At 39.1% G+C, this 14,662-nt stretch overlaps 1 protein-coding gene across 11 annotated transcripts in view; it reads left to right on the top strand.

Annotated features, from left to right (window-relative positions):
• Nucleotides 1-14,662, top strand: part of KMT2C (lysine methyltransferase 2C) — a 216,604-nt gene that overhangs the window by 138,813 nt on the left and 63,129 nt on the right. For all 11 annotated transcript variants that reach the window (XM_084787762.1, XM_084787759.1, XM_084787767.1 and 8 more), the window contains 7 exons: nt 218-382; nt 1,482-1,591; nt 2,538-2,603; nt 3,553-3,765; nt 4,861-4,989; nt 7,382-7,501; nt 10,190-10,320. In XM_084787762.1, coding sequence (XP_084643888.1) covers nt 218-382; nt 1,482-1,591; nt 2,538-2,603; nt 3,553-3,765; nt 4,861-4,989; nt 7,382-7,501; nt 10,190-10,320 — 934 coding nt within the window. The remainder of the gene's footprint in view (nt 1-217; nt 383-1,481; nt 1,592-2,537; nt 2,604-3,552; nt 3,766-4,860; nt 4,990-7,381; nt 7,502-10,189; nt 10,321-14,662) is intronic.

The raw sequence follows: 14,662 nt of genomic DNA, 5'->3' as shown, positions 1-14,662 counted from the left end.
TTTCAAGTTCTGAACTTCTGCTTATCATGTTGGTTTTATAAATTAGTCATGTATGCTTAATCATATAGTAAACATTGGGCATGATACATATTGCTAATCAGAAAATGTTCCATACATTAAAATTATTTCCTTTCTTTCTGTTTTCTTACCCTTTCTCAAAACTTCACACTTTAATATGAAAATAAACTTGAGACTTTTGGGGGGATTTGTATTTCAGGTGTGTTTGGTGCAGACACTGTGGTGCAACATCTGCAGGGTTGAGATGTGAGTGGCAGAACAATTACACACAGTGTGCTCCTTGTGCCAGCTTGTCTTCCTGCCCTGTCTGCTATCGAAATTACAGAGAAGAAGACCTCATTCTGCAGTGCAGACAGTGTGACAGGTACACACTTCTTTACCTCCTTTGCTATCTTTTAAAATTTTTTTCTCAAATGTAGTAAAGGAACTTAGAAAATTACTATCATAAATTTAAGGAATAAAACTTTGCTTTCTAGAATTCTAGTCTATAAGAAGCTTCCAGACTACTTTGCTATTTAAAAATATTTTTAATTTTAGACACTTACGAATTTCAATTGGGGGCTTTTTATGGTCTATCAGTCTCAAAGTTAGATGCATACTTAGTGTTTGTATATATGCAATTTCTTATGGAAAATTTCCGAATCTTCTGGTATATTCTTAAAATGGTCTCCTCCACCCTCTTCTCCCTTCATCAGCCCATCAAAGCTGCAGATCTTATGCTAAGGTATCATAGACAACCTTCATCTTCCTCACTAGTATGTGCACTTTCAAACTGCAGTGCTGCCTTTGCTTTTTTAATTTTATTTATTTATTTTTAATCAATACTGTTAGCTCAGCATTGTATGCAGGGTTAGATTTAATTCATTGCTGGTGCCGTACTTGTTTGTAAGTAAGTTGTGTAGTTTTTATAGCACTTTGTTACAAATTGCTCTAAAGTAAGGTCATTATTACTTGACACACAGTGTATCTGTTCTGAGATAGAAGCAGCAACAATTCAACTTGGTCATCTTGTAGCCGGGCGTGGTGGTACACGGTGGCGCACGCCTTTAATCCCAGCACTCAGAAGGCAGAGGCAGGAGGATCACTGTGAGTTCGAGGCCAGCCTGGTCTACAAAGCGAGTCTAGGACAGCCATGGCTACACAGAGAGACCCTGTCTCGGGGGAAAAAATTCAACCTGTACTCTTCTGAATCAGTTATTGACCTTACTAGCTCACTTCCCTCTTTGTCTTTCAGGACTTGATCACTATTCTCGATTGTCCCACGTGTGCTTTTGCTTCCTCCTTAGTGTTTGTCCCCATTCCTGTCTCTTGACATCTCAGTGCAAGCATGGATCTTGTGGGTTAATAGGATAGCTAGGGAAGAAGGGACACATTTGAGGACTGTCAGCCTGTGCTGTGATTTTTAAAAGAGTACAGTCTCTATTTTATTCACTTCTTTTCGATGTGTAAATGTGTGTTTTTAGGTGGATGCATGCAGTTTGTCAAAACTTAAATACTGAGGAGGAAGTGGAAAATGCTGCAGACATTGGTTTTGATTGTAGCATGTGCAGACCATATATGCCTGTGTCAAATGGTAAGAGAGTAACATAAGCTGAGTGCGTGGCGCCCTTTGTCTCTTGGATCTGTGAAGTAGATGTTGTTTTTTTACTATAATACACTTTCTATCCCAACTTCTTTAAAATGGTTTGTATGAAGAGAAAATGAAGCGTATACACATTAGATATAAATACAATTTTGCTCTCAAAGTTTAACTTCTTGGAGCTACTGTAATTGGAGATACCCCATTCATTTTCTGTTGGTTTTCTTTATTACATCCCTTGTGGTTTTTTTTGTTGTTGTTGTTTGTTTGTTTGTTTTTGTTTTTGTTTTTTGTTTATCCTGGATTTGGAAGCTGAGTGTGGCGGTGGGCACCAGAAAGTAATCCCTTCACTGGGGGTTGGGCAGGTGGGGGGCTGCAGAGGCAGCAGGGTAGTGAAGCTGAGCTTGTCTGCACTGCATGGTGCATACAGGGCCAAGCTAAGCAATAGTCTCAGCTGTACAGTGAGACCTTGTCTCAGAAAAACAGTCAGAGATAGCCCCCACTCCCCTTACTAGAGGACCCACATGAAGCCTGTTACCAGCTTCTTGTTTACTCCCCACTGGCAGGACTGCCTTGCCAGGAAGGGGGGCTCCCCTTTCTGAAGGATATGGATGGGGAGGGGGAGGGAGGAACTGGGAGGAGAGGGGGGATAGGCCTGTGACCAGGGTGTGAATTAAAAAAAAAAAAAAAGGCAAACCAGTCAAAGCTAATCTATGAAATAATGCCTTTAGAAATCCGAAAGCTGCTTTTAGAGTTGGGATGGAGCTCGTAGGTGTAGTATTTAGTTGGCATGTACAAGGTGGCCCTTCCCCCAAGAGTTAACAGTCTATAGTATTCACACATTTGCTGAGTGATATGTCTACAGACTCTGAAATTTTAAGTCTTTCTTGTTTTCAGTTTTTTCCTCAAACATTTCCTGAGTTGTTGTTTTTCTTTTCAGTGCCTTCCTCAGACTGCTGTGACTCTTCACTTGTGGCCCAAATTGTCACAAAAGTAAAAGAGCTAGGTACATACTTAATTCTTAAATTGGCTTGATGCTTGTGTGAAATTAAATGAATTGTCTGATGTTAATTTTTAGAATTAATGTATGAAATGTTCATATTATCTCAATTTGTTAAAACGGTGTTCCTATAAATTTCAGAAAATAATGAATAGCTCTTTGGAATAATTGTGTTATGCTTGCCTGAACTTCAGTTGAGTACTGTGCTTTCTTAGTTGTCAGTAAGTAGGAAAAGAAATCCTATTTAAGTAAGAATCATTTAGTATTAATTAGTATTTTGTATTTTTTCTTTGTTAGCTTAGAATGTTGACATGGCATTTGAATGAGGGCTTTATTTTTTTAAACCAATATTTTAACAACATTTTTGATACAAAACATTTGGAGTGTATTTACATTGCTTTAATATACAAGTTTTCATACTAAGATTTTGAGTCTAAAGAATTTATGATCTTATTAATAGTTTAGTTAACATACAAAGCAGTCAGTTCATCATGGGCTTTAATATGTGTATGTCACAGTACTCGAGGGTGCAGGATCTTTACAGGACTTCTGCTTCTGTTTGTAAGTAGTTATATTGATACTGGTTGTCCACAGGGGCTTCTGGAGTCGTTTGGTTTCCCTTACATAAATCACTAGGAAACAGTTTAGTATTGAGCTGCTACAGCAGAACCTGTAGCTTCAGGGTTTTCTTCCTAAAACTGGTCATGATATGTGGAAACCAAAATACTTTCAAGAAGATCACTTTCTTTTGTTAACATACGTTCTGCCTATAGTCCTAAAAAGTTATCAGTATTCAATGTTATTGAACATCATCAGTTCATGCTTTTTATAGATAATTGCTGAATAGATGAATAGTTGTGTTTTCTTGCTATGTAGATTTTGTAATATTAATCAAATTATCAGTACTTTCAAATGAAGGCTTAAGTTTTGTATTCTTGGGATGTTGTCATTTTAGAACCACCTAAGACCTATACCCAGGATGGTGTGTGTCTGACTGAATCAGGGATGACTCAGTTACAGAGTCTCACAGCTGCAGTTCCAAGAAGGAAACGGACAAAACCAAAATTGAAATTGAAAATTATAAATCAGAATAGTGTGGCTGTCCTGCAGACTCCTCCAGACATCCAGTCTGAGCATTCTAGAGATGGTGAAATGGATGATAGTCGAGGTAATGCACATTAATTTTCTTTGAGACGCATGTGCGAGAACTAGTGTACAAAATATCTTCTGAAAGCTACATATCTACGTAAAGCAGCTCTAGATGAGGCACTCCCCTCTCTGAGTGGTGCTCTTAGAGCTGTGCATGCACGTTTTCTTGTCCTGAAGCACTTATGTGATTGACATCTCTGGGAGCATTGTGTTTGGAAGCTTGTAAGAGGAACATTCAGAGTGATTCACTTCAGTTTGCTAAATTCTCAACATAAGCCCTCCTCTAAGCTTTGTGAACTGGGGGTTTATAAACATTTACTTGATCAAAATAGATGTCATAAGGTGTTTCTATCTGAAATTCTGCAGTAAGAAAGTAATTTTAGTAGCAACATGAAATATAGCACAAATTATGTTTGTTTATTTCCAAGAATGATTACTTTTGGTGTGTTTATTTTGGGTGATTATTTTCATTTGACTCAGAAATAAAGCCGTAATCATTTTCCCATTATGTTTTATCACTCAGTAGTATTTATTAAATGCATATTGTATGACAAATGTTGGAACTTGTATCAGTGGACAGGATAGATAAATACTGGATCTTAAATCCTTAACAAAGACAGGATTACTAAAAAACCAAAGTGATTGATAAGTCTCTTTTTTAGCACCATGTTTCCTTTTTCTTCTCCCATCTTTTCTCCCTTCTCCTCCTCCCCTTCTTTTTTTTGGGGGGGGGGCGGCAGCTTAATGTCAAGAGGAGGTTTTTCTGTGTAACCCTGGCTGTCCTGTAATTTGCAGTGTAGGCCAGGCTGGCTTCAAACTGGAAGACTGGCCTGCTTCTGCCTCCCAACTGCTCAGATCAAAGGTGTGCACCACCCCCACCTGTTTCTTTTTTCTTATGTCTCACTCCCTGTGAGCACAGCACTACGCATGGTTCCCAGCCCATCCCATGGGCATTTACCATTTTCTTTTTACTTCTCAGCCACTCTAGTAGGCACAGAGGATTAGAATGGCTTGGTGATCTTTTGCTTTGTTTCTTTTTTTTTTTTTTTTTTTGGTTAAGATTTCTGTATTGAATAGACTGGCCCAATTTAATGGGTACATTTACATTTTCTAGAAGGAGAACTTATGGATTGTGATGGAAAATCAGAATCTAGTCCTGAGCGGGAAGCTGTGGATGATGAAACTAAGGGAGTAGAAGGAACAGATGGCATAAAAAAGAGGAAAAGAAAACCATATAGACCAGGTAGAGTATGTCAATTAGATCCCCCCACCCCACCCCACCCCCAAATGTTTGCGCTTTGCTTACATGTATGTAAGTGAGCCACGTGAGTGTCTAGTGTCCACAGAGGCCATAAGATGTGTCAGATTCCTTGGGAATGGTGTTAAAAAAACACTTGTGACCCACCATGTGCGTGCTGGGAATTGAGTGAGAAGAGTGGCCAGTGTTCTTAGTTGCTGTGCATCTCTCTAGGCCTTAAGCTAGACATTTCAATGTGACAAAACGTGGCTAATTTACTAATGATAACAATTGTAACAACAATAATAATCACTTACAATTGAATATCCAGTACTGTGTGTAGTTTTTACATGGAACCAACCGATGGATTCTTCATCTTGAAACTGACTACTTGACAATAAATCATTACCCCAAATGTTAACCACTTATTAAATAATGTAACTTAGTTGGTTTTTATTTATGTTCATCATCAATTGCTCTAGAAGTTGAACATAAATGCTGTTCTTCATCAATTCTCTTTTAAGCATTCATTTTCTAATATTTTTATGTTTTAAAACTTCAGTAATTAGGCAGGCTCAAAAGTGAACAAAACAAGGTTCTTCTGCCTTAATGAATTTGTAGTGTAGTTGACACCATGAGTAATTAAGTTCCTTAAATATTTTTTAGTTCATTTTTATCTATGTGTAGCGTGTGGGATCTTTTGTTAGTTTTGCATACTGTGTGCATGCAGGAGCCCATGGACACTGGAGGGTGCCAGCTCAGAGAGGGAATTGTGAGACGCCATGTGGGTGCTGGGAACCAAACCCAGGTTCTTTGCAAGAATAGTAAGTGTTCTTAACGACTGAGGCATCTCTCTACCCATAAATCTTTATTTTCTAGTCTATTTTATCCTTTGAGGCCTGGAGAGATGGCTCAGTGGTTAAGGGCACTAGCTGCTCTTCCAGAGGTCTTGAGTTTAATTCCCAGAAACCACATGGTGGCTCATAACTATCTCTGATAAGATCTGGTGCCCTCTTCTGTCATGCCGGCACACATGTAGGGGGAGGAAAAAAAAAAAAGGAAAAAGAAAAGAAAAGCTGCTTTAAAAAAAAACCTTAGTGTAAAAAAGGTATTGAAATGTCTCATCAGAAATTGTAGGCTTTATTCATCTCTTTCTTAAGTCATGAAGTATGGTGAGAGCTTTTCGTTTGTGTCCTCCAGCACCTTCAGTGGCACCTTCCTTATGGGGGAACTACATTTGGCATAGCAACTGATCTTTTTAATTATTATGTTTCCAAGTACACTTACGTTTTTAAATAAAGAATATGCCTTTTAGAACTTCAATGATGTTTTATTCTATCTAAACATCTTTATCTACCATACATGCCTCCTATCCTTTATTTGGGGGCCATTGCAGAGCGCTTACTGGACAAGTAGATCATGACAAAAGCTTATAGGACTTAGTGCCAAGCACTGTTAAAATAGCTAAGCGTTTTAACAGCGTAATTTTGCTTATACTTAACAATGTAGGGAAGTACTACATATTATCCCTATTTTACCAATAAATGAGTCATACTGCTGAAGAGTAAAATAACTTGCCCAAGTTGAATTGGTAGACAGAGTTTTATAGTCTGGCTCCAGATTTGGTGCTCCGAGCTACAGCTCTCCCTGTGTCACATGACTTCTGGACTTTCTGGCATTGAAAAACTAGATAATACCACTGAGGTCATATTGATCACTGAGGGTTAGTGTATTTTAGCTCAGTTTTCATCCTCATCATGTATGCTGGTCTGCTGTGCTGTTCTCAGGAATTATAACTTGGCAATTATGCAAGGCAGAGTAGAGATCTGTCCCTTCCATAATATGCAAGCTCTATCATCTGTTCTGATCTTATCTAGTTCTTTTCATACACTGACAGGTTGTAATTCTTGTTTGATGTGAGTGATAACAGTGACTTTGGCATTTGTCTTCACTTCCAAAGTCTTCTACTATACACAACAATGAGATTCTCAAGGCTGTAGAAATTACTCAGCTTGCCATGGAGCATGGGGACTGGCCGGAGTTTGGTCCTCAGCCCCCATGTAATGTCCTATAACCCATGTATTCAAGAGTCGGAGATGAGCGACCCTGAATTGGCAACCTCTGGGTTCAAGTTAGTAGTCTGCTACAATGTGTAAGGTGGAGAGAGGTCAAAGATAAAATCCAGCATCAGCGTTTGGCCTCCACATGCATATACATGCACATGTATGCCTCAAGCATGCTTCAGGCCTGTATACCACATACCCATACACATGCAGAAAGTGAGATTATTAATTTATATTAAACTTAACACTGATTTTGAATAAGTTCGCCATTCTTTGTACTATAGAGTTCTAGAGAGAATTATTTAATCACTTTATGCGATTTCTGTTTTGCATAGGTATTGGTGGATTTATGGTACGGCAAAGAAGTCGAACAGGACAAGGAAAAGCCAAAAGATCTGTGGTCAGAAAAGATTCTTCAGGCTCTATTTCTGAGCAGTTGCCCAGCAGAGATGATGGTACAGTGCTGATTCTCTTTGGTGTAACTGTTGGAATGAACACTCACTAAAGTGACACTGCCTCATAGCACTGTGCTTCTCTGTTTGGTGGAAGGAGTTGAACACTATAGAGTTAAGAATATGGACTGTATTCTTTAGAGGTTTTTTGTTTGCTTGGGTTTTGTTGTGGGTCGTGTTGGGAGAGCGGGAGGGAGGCGGGTAGAGATAGGACTTACTTTCATAGCTCAGGCTGCTGGCCACTTTCGTACATGCCATGCTCCCTCGCACCCGTGACCCTCCTGCCTTGGCCTCCCCAGCGCTGTGATTACGGGCGCTCAACACCGTGTTTTCCTCCTCTCCATTTACTGCTATGGATGGCACGCTGCGTCTTCAGATCTTCTTTCTCCTCACCTTTTCTTTGAAATTTTAAGGCCTTTCCACTTCCTCCATTAACGTTTCCTGCTAAGAAGAGTAAGTGATTCACTCACTTAGTTGTATCAGACACTTTCTGCCATTTTAAGAAAGGCCTCTCTTTGCCTGCCTTTGCAACTTAATAAACAATTTAAATTTATACTGTGTAATTGACCAACACATCTTCATATAAGGATTATATTTTATAAATCTGTCAGTATATTTTGTCACCCTAACTCAAGAAAACTAGGTCATTGTTCAAGACAGACCTTTGTATGAGTTAAGAGTGCTCTGCTGGCTGGGCAGTGGTGGCACAGGCCTTTAATTTAAGCGCTCAGGAGGCAGAGGCAGGTGAATCTCTGACTTCAAGGCCAGCCTGGTCTACAGAGTAAGTTTCAGGACAGTCAGGGCAGACAGAGAAACCCTGTCTCCAAAGGAAAAAAAAAGTCTTCCAGTCTGTTTTCACCTTTAAAAGTGCTTGTCATCACCATTAATCATGAACTTATATATTTTAATATGTTTTAAGATTGAATAGTTACAGATTTGTGATGCTTTCAGCATGTCTTCAAAATATTCTTTAAAAAAAGAAAAATTATTTTTACCCCCCAAAGGTAGTCTTTTTTTCTTCGAAACTTTAATGAATTTTAAAATCTCAGAAATTCCTTTTTATTTTTAGAAAAAGTTGTATGTATTTTCAAAAGTTTCTGATTTGACCTAATACGGGTTTAAGAGTCCCAAATTAGTGCTGGACAAATGACTCAGAGGTTCTGAATGCAATTCCCAGCAACCACATGTTGGCTCACAACCATCTATAATGTTATCAGATGCCCTCTTCTGCAGATAAAGCACTCATATGCAATAAATACAATAAATAATCTCTTTTTAAAAAAGAGTCCAAAATTAATTTATTTTGAATTATGCAGATAATTTCTTTAGACTTGGTTTTTAGTTCAGCATTTTATTTGTGTCTAATAAAACTAAAACAAATGCATTTGTTCATTTTTTCAAATATTGTTTCTTATTCTTGTTTAATTATTTTATAGTTTTATATTAGACCTACTTTCAGTTATCTTTTATTTCTTCATGTAATTGATTTGGACTATAGATTTTCTGAAGCCTTTTCTCATTTTATGTTACTCTTTGTGTCTGCTATATTATTTATTTAATTGTTATGTAAAAGATACACATTATTTGCTTATTTAATTATTTTTCTCTTAGATCTCCTTTTTCCTCCCTTCTTCCCTCCTTCCTTCCCTCCATCTGCTCCCTCCTTCCTTCCTTCCTTCCTTCCTTCCTTCCTTCCTTCCTTCCTTCCCTTCTCCCTGGCTTATTCTGTTTCCTCCTTTGATGGAAGGAAGGATTCATTTTGATTCATGCTTTCATAAATGTGAATGCATGATATTTGATGAGGTGTGTGTTGTAGGGTTGGTTAGAATTTTTAAGAACTTCATTGGAGGTGTGTTCTTTCAGAAATTTGCACCTGTTACTTTCACGTTGAGGTCGCACTTTCCTAGAGCTACTCAGTTTTAAAGCAACTCTACCGCCAGTGCCACACAAATCTGGGGTTGTTTTTGTTCTGTTTTACTGCTACATTCTCTAGGGCCATGTTCTATTTGTGAGTTCTCAGGGGAGGAGTTTGATATTTGGCTTAAAACAAATACTTTGTATTGATCAACGGGTGGGGGTGGGGATGGGGGTGGGGTGGGGTTGTTTCCCATGGGTTGTTGGTTGGGTTGGTATGGTTCTACTTTTTTGTTGTTTTGTTTCTTTAAAAAAAAAAAAACACTGTATTTTAGCTGCAGAAAGGTGCTATCCATACCCAGTGAATTTTCTTTAGGAGTTTGTGAATAGCTGTTCCCTCCTAGTTCTGAATATCTGTTGTTTTCATCCTTTCAAATCTGTAAATATACTGTTAACAAGTTATGTTTTCACTTTGCATGGATATGCTAGATATTTAGAAAGAATAAGAGCCAGGTCTAATGGTGCACACATTTAATCCCGGCACTTGGCAGACAGAGGCAGGTGGATCTCTACATATTAAGGTCCAGGTCAGCCAGGGCTACATACCTGAGCCCCTCCCCACCCCAGCCCCCACCCCAAAAAAGAAGGATAGGAATTGTACTAAAACCATATGGATAATACATAGAAATTTCAAGATGTTTACAGTTTAGAAACCTGGTTTAAGATCTTTGATGTAAAGCTTGTTTCCTTACACATTACTATGCATGCTGGTTTGCTATGAAATTGTTTTTCTAGAAGGTAAGTGGCACATACTTATAAACGTGGCTCTTATTTCAGGCTGGAGTGAGCAGTTACCAGACACTCTGGTTGATGAGCCTGTTTCTGTTGCTGAAAGCACTGAAAAAATAAAGAAGAGGTACCGAAAAAGGAAAAATAAGCTTGAAGAAATCTTTCCTGCTTATTTACAAGTAATGTTTTGCTTTATGTTTTATTATGTAGCTTGCTTTTGTTGACATTCTACTCATTCTGTGTTGTTTTTCCCTGATGTCATAAATGACATTCAGTCTTCCAGGCTGCACCAAAGTATGAATAATTGGTTTTTTTGTTTTTTGTTTTTGTTTTGTATGCTTTCATCTTTTTTTTTTTTTCTTGAAAGGATATGTGCATGTGTACGCATGCTCATGCAGTCCCGGGGATCACAGCTAGAGCCTTGTGAACACAGGCAGTTATCCTGTGTTCCAGCCCTATAAATTTGTGTTCTTTCTCTCCCTCTGTCTGTATGTCTGTCTCTCTCTCTCTCTCTCTGTGTTTGTGTGTGCGTACGCATACACACGTGCACATGTTCTTTTAAGTGAGCTGTTGGCTATAATAAAGACACTTTCAGGATGGGAAATACTACCTAAAATCTCCTTCCTGCCTCTGCCTCCTGAGTGCCAGGTTGTTGTTGTGGGTTTGTTTATTTGTTTTTAGTTTTTTTGACACAGGGTTTCTCTGTGTTACCTTGGCTGTCCTGAACTAGCTTTGTAGACCAGGCTGGCCTCGAACTCACAGTGATTTGCCTGTCTCTTCCTCCCCAGTGCTGGGATTAAAGGTGTGTGCCTCCAGACCTGGCCCCGAGTGCCAGTTTTAAAGGTGTGCACTACCAGGCCTTTAGCAAGTTTGTTCTAAAATAACTTTTTAAAATTTTTGTTCTTGTTTTTTCGAGACAGAGTTTCTCTGTGTATCCTTGGCTTTTCTGGACTCGCTTTGTAGACCAGGCTGGCCTTGAACTCACAGTGATCTGCCTGCTCTGTCTCCTGAGTGCTGGGATTAAAGGCATGCACCTCCACTGCCCAGCTTAAAATAAAATTTTAATTATTACCAAGTAATTTGCTTAGTTTTCTTCTTTAGTAATTAAATTACTGACATTCATTTTGTGTGTGTTTTTAGAAGTATAGATGTGAACACACGTTCACTGTGGGTAGGGGTCAAAGGTCAATGTCAGGGATGTTCCAAAGCTGTCCACCTTTAATTTTTTCATGCAAGGTCTTTCATTATAACTTGGGATTCAATGACTGAGCTGGGATAGTTGACCAGTAAGCTCCAGGTATATCCTCAGCACTGGTTTCACAAGCATAGGCCCCAAGAATTTTTAACATATATTCAAGGATTGAGCTTAGACCTTCATGTTTATGCAGCAAGCACTTTAGCTACATAGCTGTTTCCCAGGCCCTAGACTAACAGCATCTTATTGGCAATATGCTGTTATACAACTTAGTCTTTCAATCAGAGCTGTGTGCCTGTGTTAGAGGTGTGTGGGTGGACAGTAAGTCTGCATATGTGCTTAGAAATTTACATCTGATCTCTTCCTTTAATGAATACTTTCTTCTTCTTCTTCTTCTTCTCCTTCTTCTTCTTCTTCTTCTTCTTCTTCTTCTTCTTCTTCTTCTTCTTCTTCTTCTTCTTCTTCATTATTATTAACCTGCTAAGGGGTAAGCATTAATGTCAGATAACAGCTTTTGGGCGTCAGTTCTCCCCTCCCACTGTGGAATCTGACTGTTAGGTCTGCATACCAAATGTTTTTTACATGCTGAGCCATCTCACCACACACTACCTCACTTTTTGCCATGAGTGTCATCGCTCATCCTAGAGGTCACTCACTGTTTTGGCCACTCTGGCTAGCCAGTGAACCTCTGGGCTCTACATGTCTCTGCTCACTCAGCCCTGAGGAGACTCTTGATTTACCTTGGGTTCCTAGAAAACGTAGATTCTCATACTTACCTGACTAGCATTTTACTCAGTGTCCTCTCCTCAGCTCTTACACTGTTTTTTAAAACACAGTTTTATCAGTAGGAAAAAAACCTCCTTTTTTGTTTTGTTTTTGGATTGTCTTTATACTTCTATGTTCTTTTCTGCCCTCCCCCCTCCCCTTCTCTTCCTCCTTTTATTCCACACCCTCCCCTCTTATTTCAGACAGGAGTTTACTATGCAGCCCTGGCTTACCTGGAGCTTGCTATTTAGATAGGCTGGGCATTGTATTCACAAAGATCTGTCTGCTTCTTTCCTCTGGGTGATGGGATTAAAAGACATGTACCACTATACTATGGTCTTGACCAGTTGTCATATAAATAATATATACTCCCTGCTGCCTGCCCACATACATACATACATACATACATACATACATACATACATACATACATACAGCGTCTCTTGTAATTTGCTGGTCTTGAACCCTGGGGTTTATGCAACTTTGTATATACTGTACATCCCTTGCTCCTAAAACCTGCATTTAAAACTTTTCAAGCAATTTAACAACAGCAATAACAGAAAAACATTTAATTGCTTTTTTTTTAGACAAGGAAATAAACTGCTAATCTTTTTTATCCCATATGTATGGGTGTTTGTAAGTATGTCTGTGCCACCCCCCATTGCCTGATGCCCACAGAGAACAGAAGAGGGCATCTGCTATCCTAGAATTAGAGTTGGGAGCCCACGTTGGTGCTGGTCTCTCTGGAAGACCAACAAGCACTCTTAACCACTGATCCACCTCTCCATTTCCAGCCCATGTTAGCTTTCTCATATGGCAGATCAATGAACTAGGGTCCTTAGATTTTTAATAACCAGGATAAAAGACAAGCTTGAGGGCTGGAGAGATGGCTCAGAGGTTAAGAGCACCGTTTGCTCTTAATTCCCAGCAACCACATGGTGGCTCACAACCATCCGTCATGAGATCTGGTGTCTTCTTGTGGTGGGAAGACACACGTGTAGGCAGAATACTGTATAAATGATAAATCTTTAAAAAAAAAAAGACAAGCTTGACTCCAATTACTCTTTTCATGACATTCTGTTTGGGATGTACTGAGAAGATGGTCTGCTTCTTCTCCTATGGATCTTTTTGTTATCTGTAATTCATATTTAGGAAGCTCTTTTTAGCTGATTATCAAAGTATGGAAGCCAGCTGTTGGTAAAAGAGCGTTTAAATATACTCTTTGACCATTCTTTCCCTCCCTGCTTTTTCGTTTGGTTTGGTTTTTTAATTTTATTTTATTTTTATGTGTGTATGTGTTTGTGTGTTTTGTTTGCTTAATTGATTTGTTCTTTCTTTCTATCTATCTATCTATCTATCTATCTATCTATCTATCTCTCATTTACTTACTTTGGTTTTTCAAGGACAATTTTAACATAACCTGGATTGGCTCTATAGAGAATCTCTATCTCTTTACTGTTGAAATTACAGGCAAGAGCCAACATGTCTCGTTTTAAAGGAACCTCTAAAACTACTGAATCTGAATCTGGTGAGATGGCTCATCAGGTAAAAGCTCTTGTTTTCAAGTCTGATGAAGTCTGATCCCTGGACCCACACTGGGGAAGGAGGAAACTGACTCCTACAGGTTGTCTTAGATGGTAATCATGTGTCTGTAAGAGCTCTTGTCCTGGGGTCTGTATTCCTGTGCCTGTGGTTCTTTCCTGGACTTACTCGCAGTGTCTACTTGAAAACCACATGGTGCTTCTCTTTGATGTTGACTCCAAAGAATGAACACTTACCAAACACCACGAAAGTCATTGTTTTTTTTTTTTTTTACCCCCATTAAAAGTATTGGTAATGGTAGGCTCAGGTTATTGAAATTTATACTTAAGGGACTACACCAGTGATTGATTCCCAAATATCATTTGTTTTATGGTCTTCAGTGTTCTTTATTATTATAGCTTTGTAAATTCTCAAACACAGTTTTCATTTTAAAAATCTGAAAAATATGCTGGTCCTCACCTTGCATCCTTGGTATGTGCTGCTTTCCTCTGCGTCACTTACTAGCTCACTCATGAGCGCGTGGGGATTCTCCCATCTGGCCACAGGGACACTGGGATTGCTGGCGTGTGCTGCTGTGCTGACATTACATTGATGCTAGTCATTGCAGCTCAGTTCCCTACACTAGTGCAGCATGTGCTCTCCCTACTCAGTGCACTCCTCAGCTCTCCATGCCCTTTCTAAAATTAGTACTATGAAAAATGTCTTAGTTAGGGGTTTTATTGCTGTAATAAAACAACTTGGAGAGGAAAAAGTTTATTTGAGCTTAAAATTCTCAGGGCACACTCTATTGCTCAGGAAATTCAGGGAGGAACCTATAGTCAAAAGCTAAAGCAAAGGCCACATAGGCTGCTGCTTTATGCCTTGCTCTCCACAGTTTGTTCAACCTGCCCTTAATAGTACCCAGGACCACCAACCTGGGCGTGAGACCACCCTCAGTGAGCTGGGCCCTCCCACATCAGTCAAGGAAATGGACCACAGGCTTGCCTAAAGGCCAAATTCTCAGCCTAGGTTCTCTCTCA

Source organism: Acomys minous (genome assembly GCF_964271855.1).
Source record: "Acomys minous genome assembly, chromosome: 6".
In the NCBI taxonomy this organism is placed as follows: domain Eukaryota; kingdom Metazoa; phylum Chordata; class Mammalia; order Rodentia; family Muridae; genus Acomys; species Acomys minous.
This window is presented reverse-complemented; position numbering and strand designations above follow the sequence as displayed.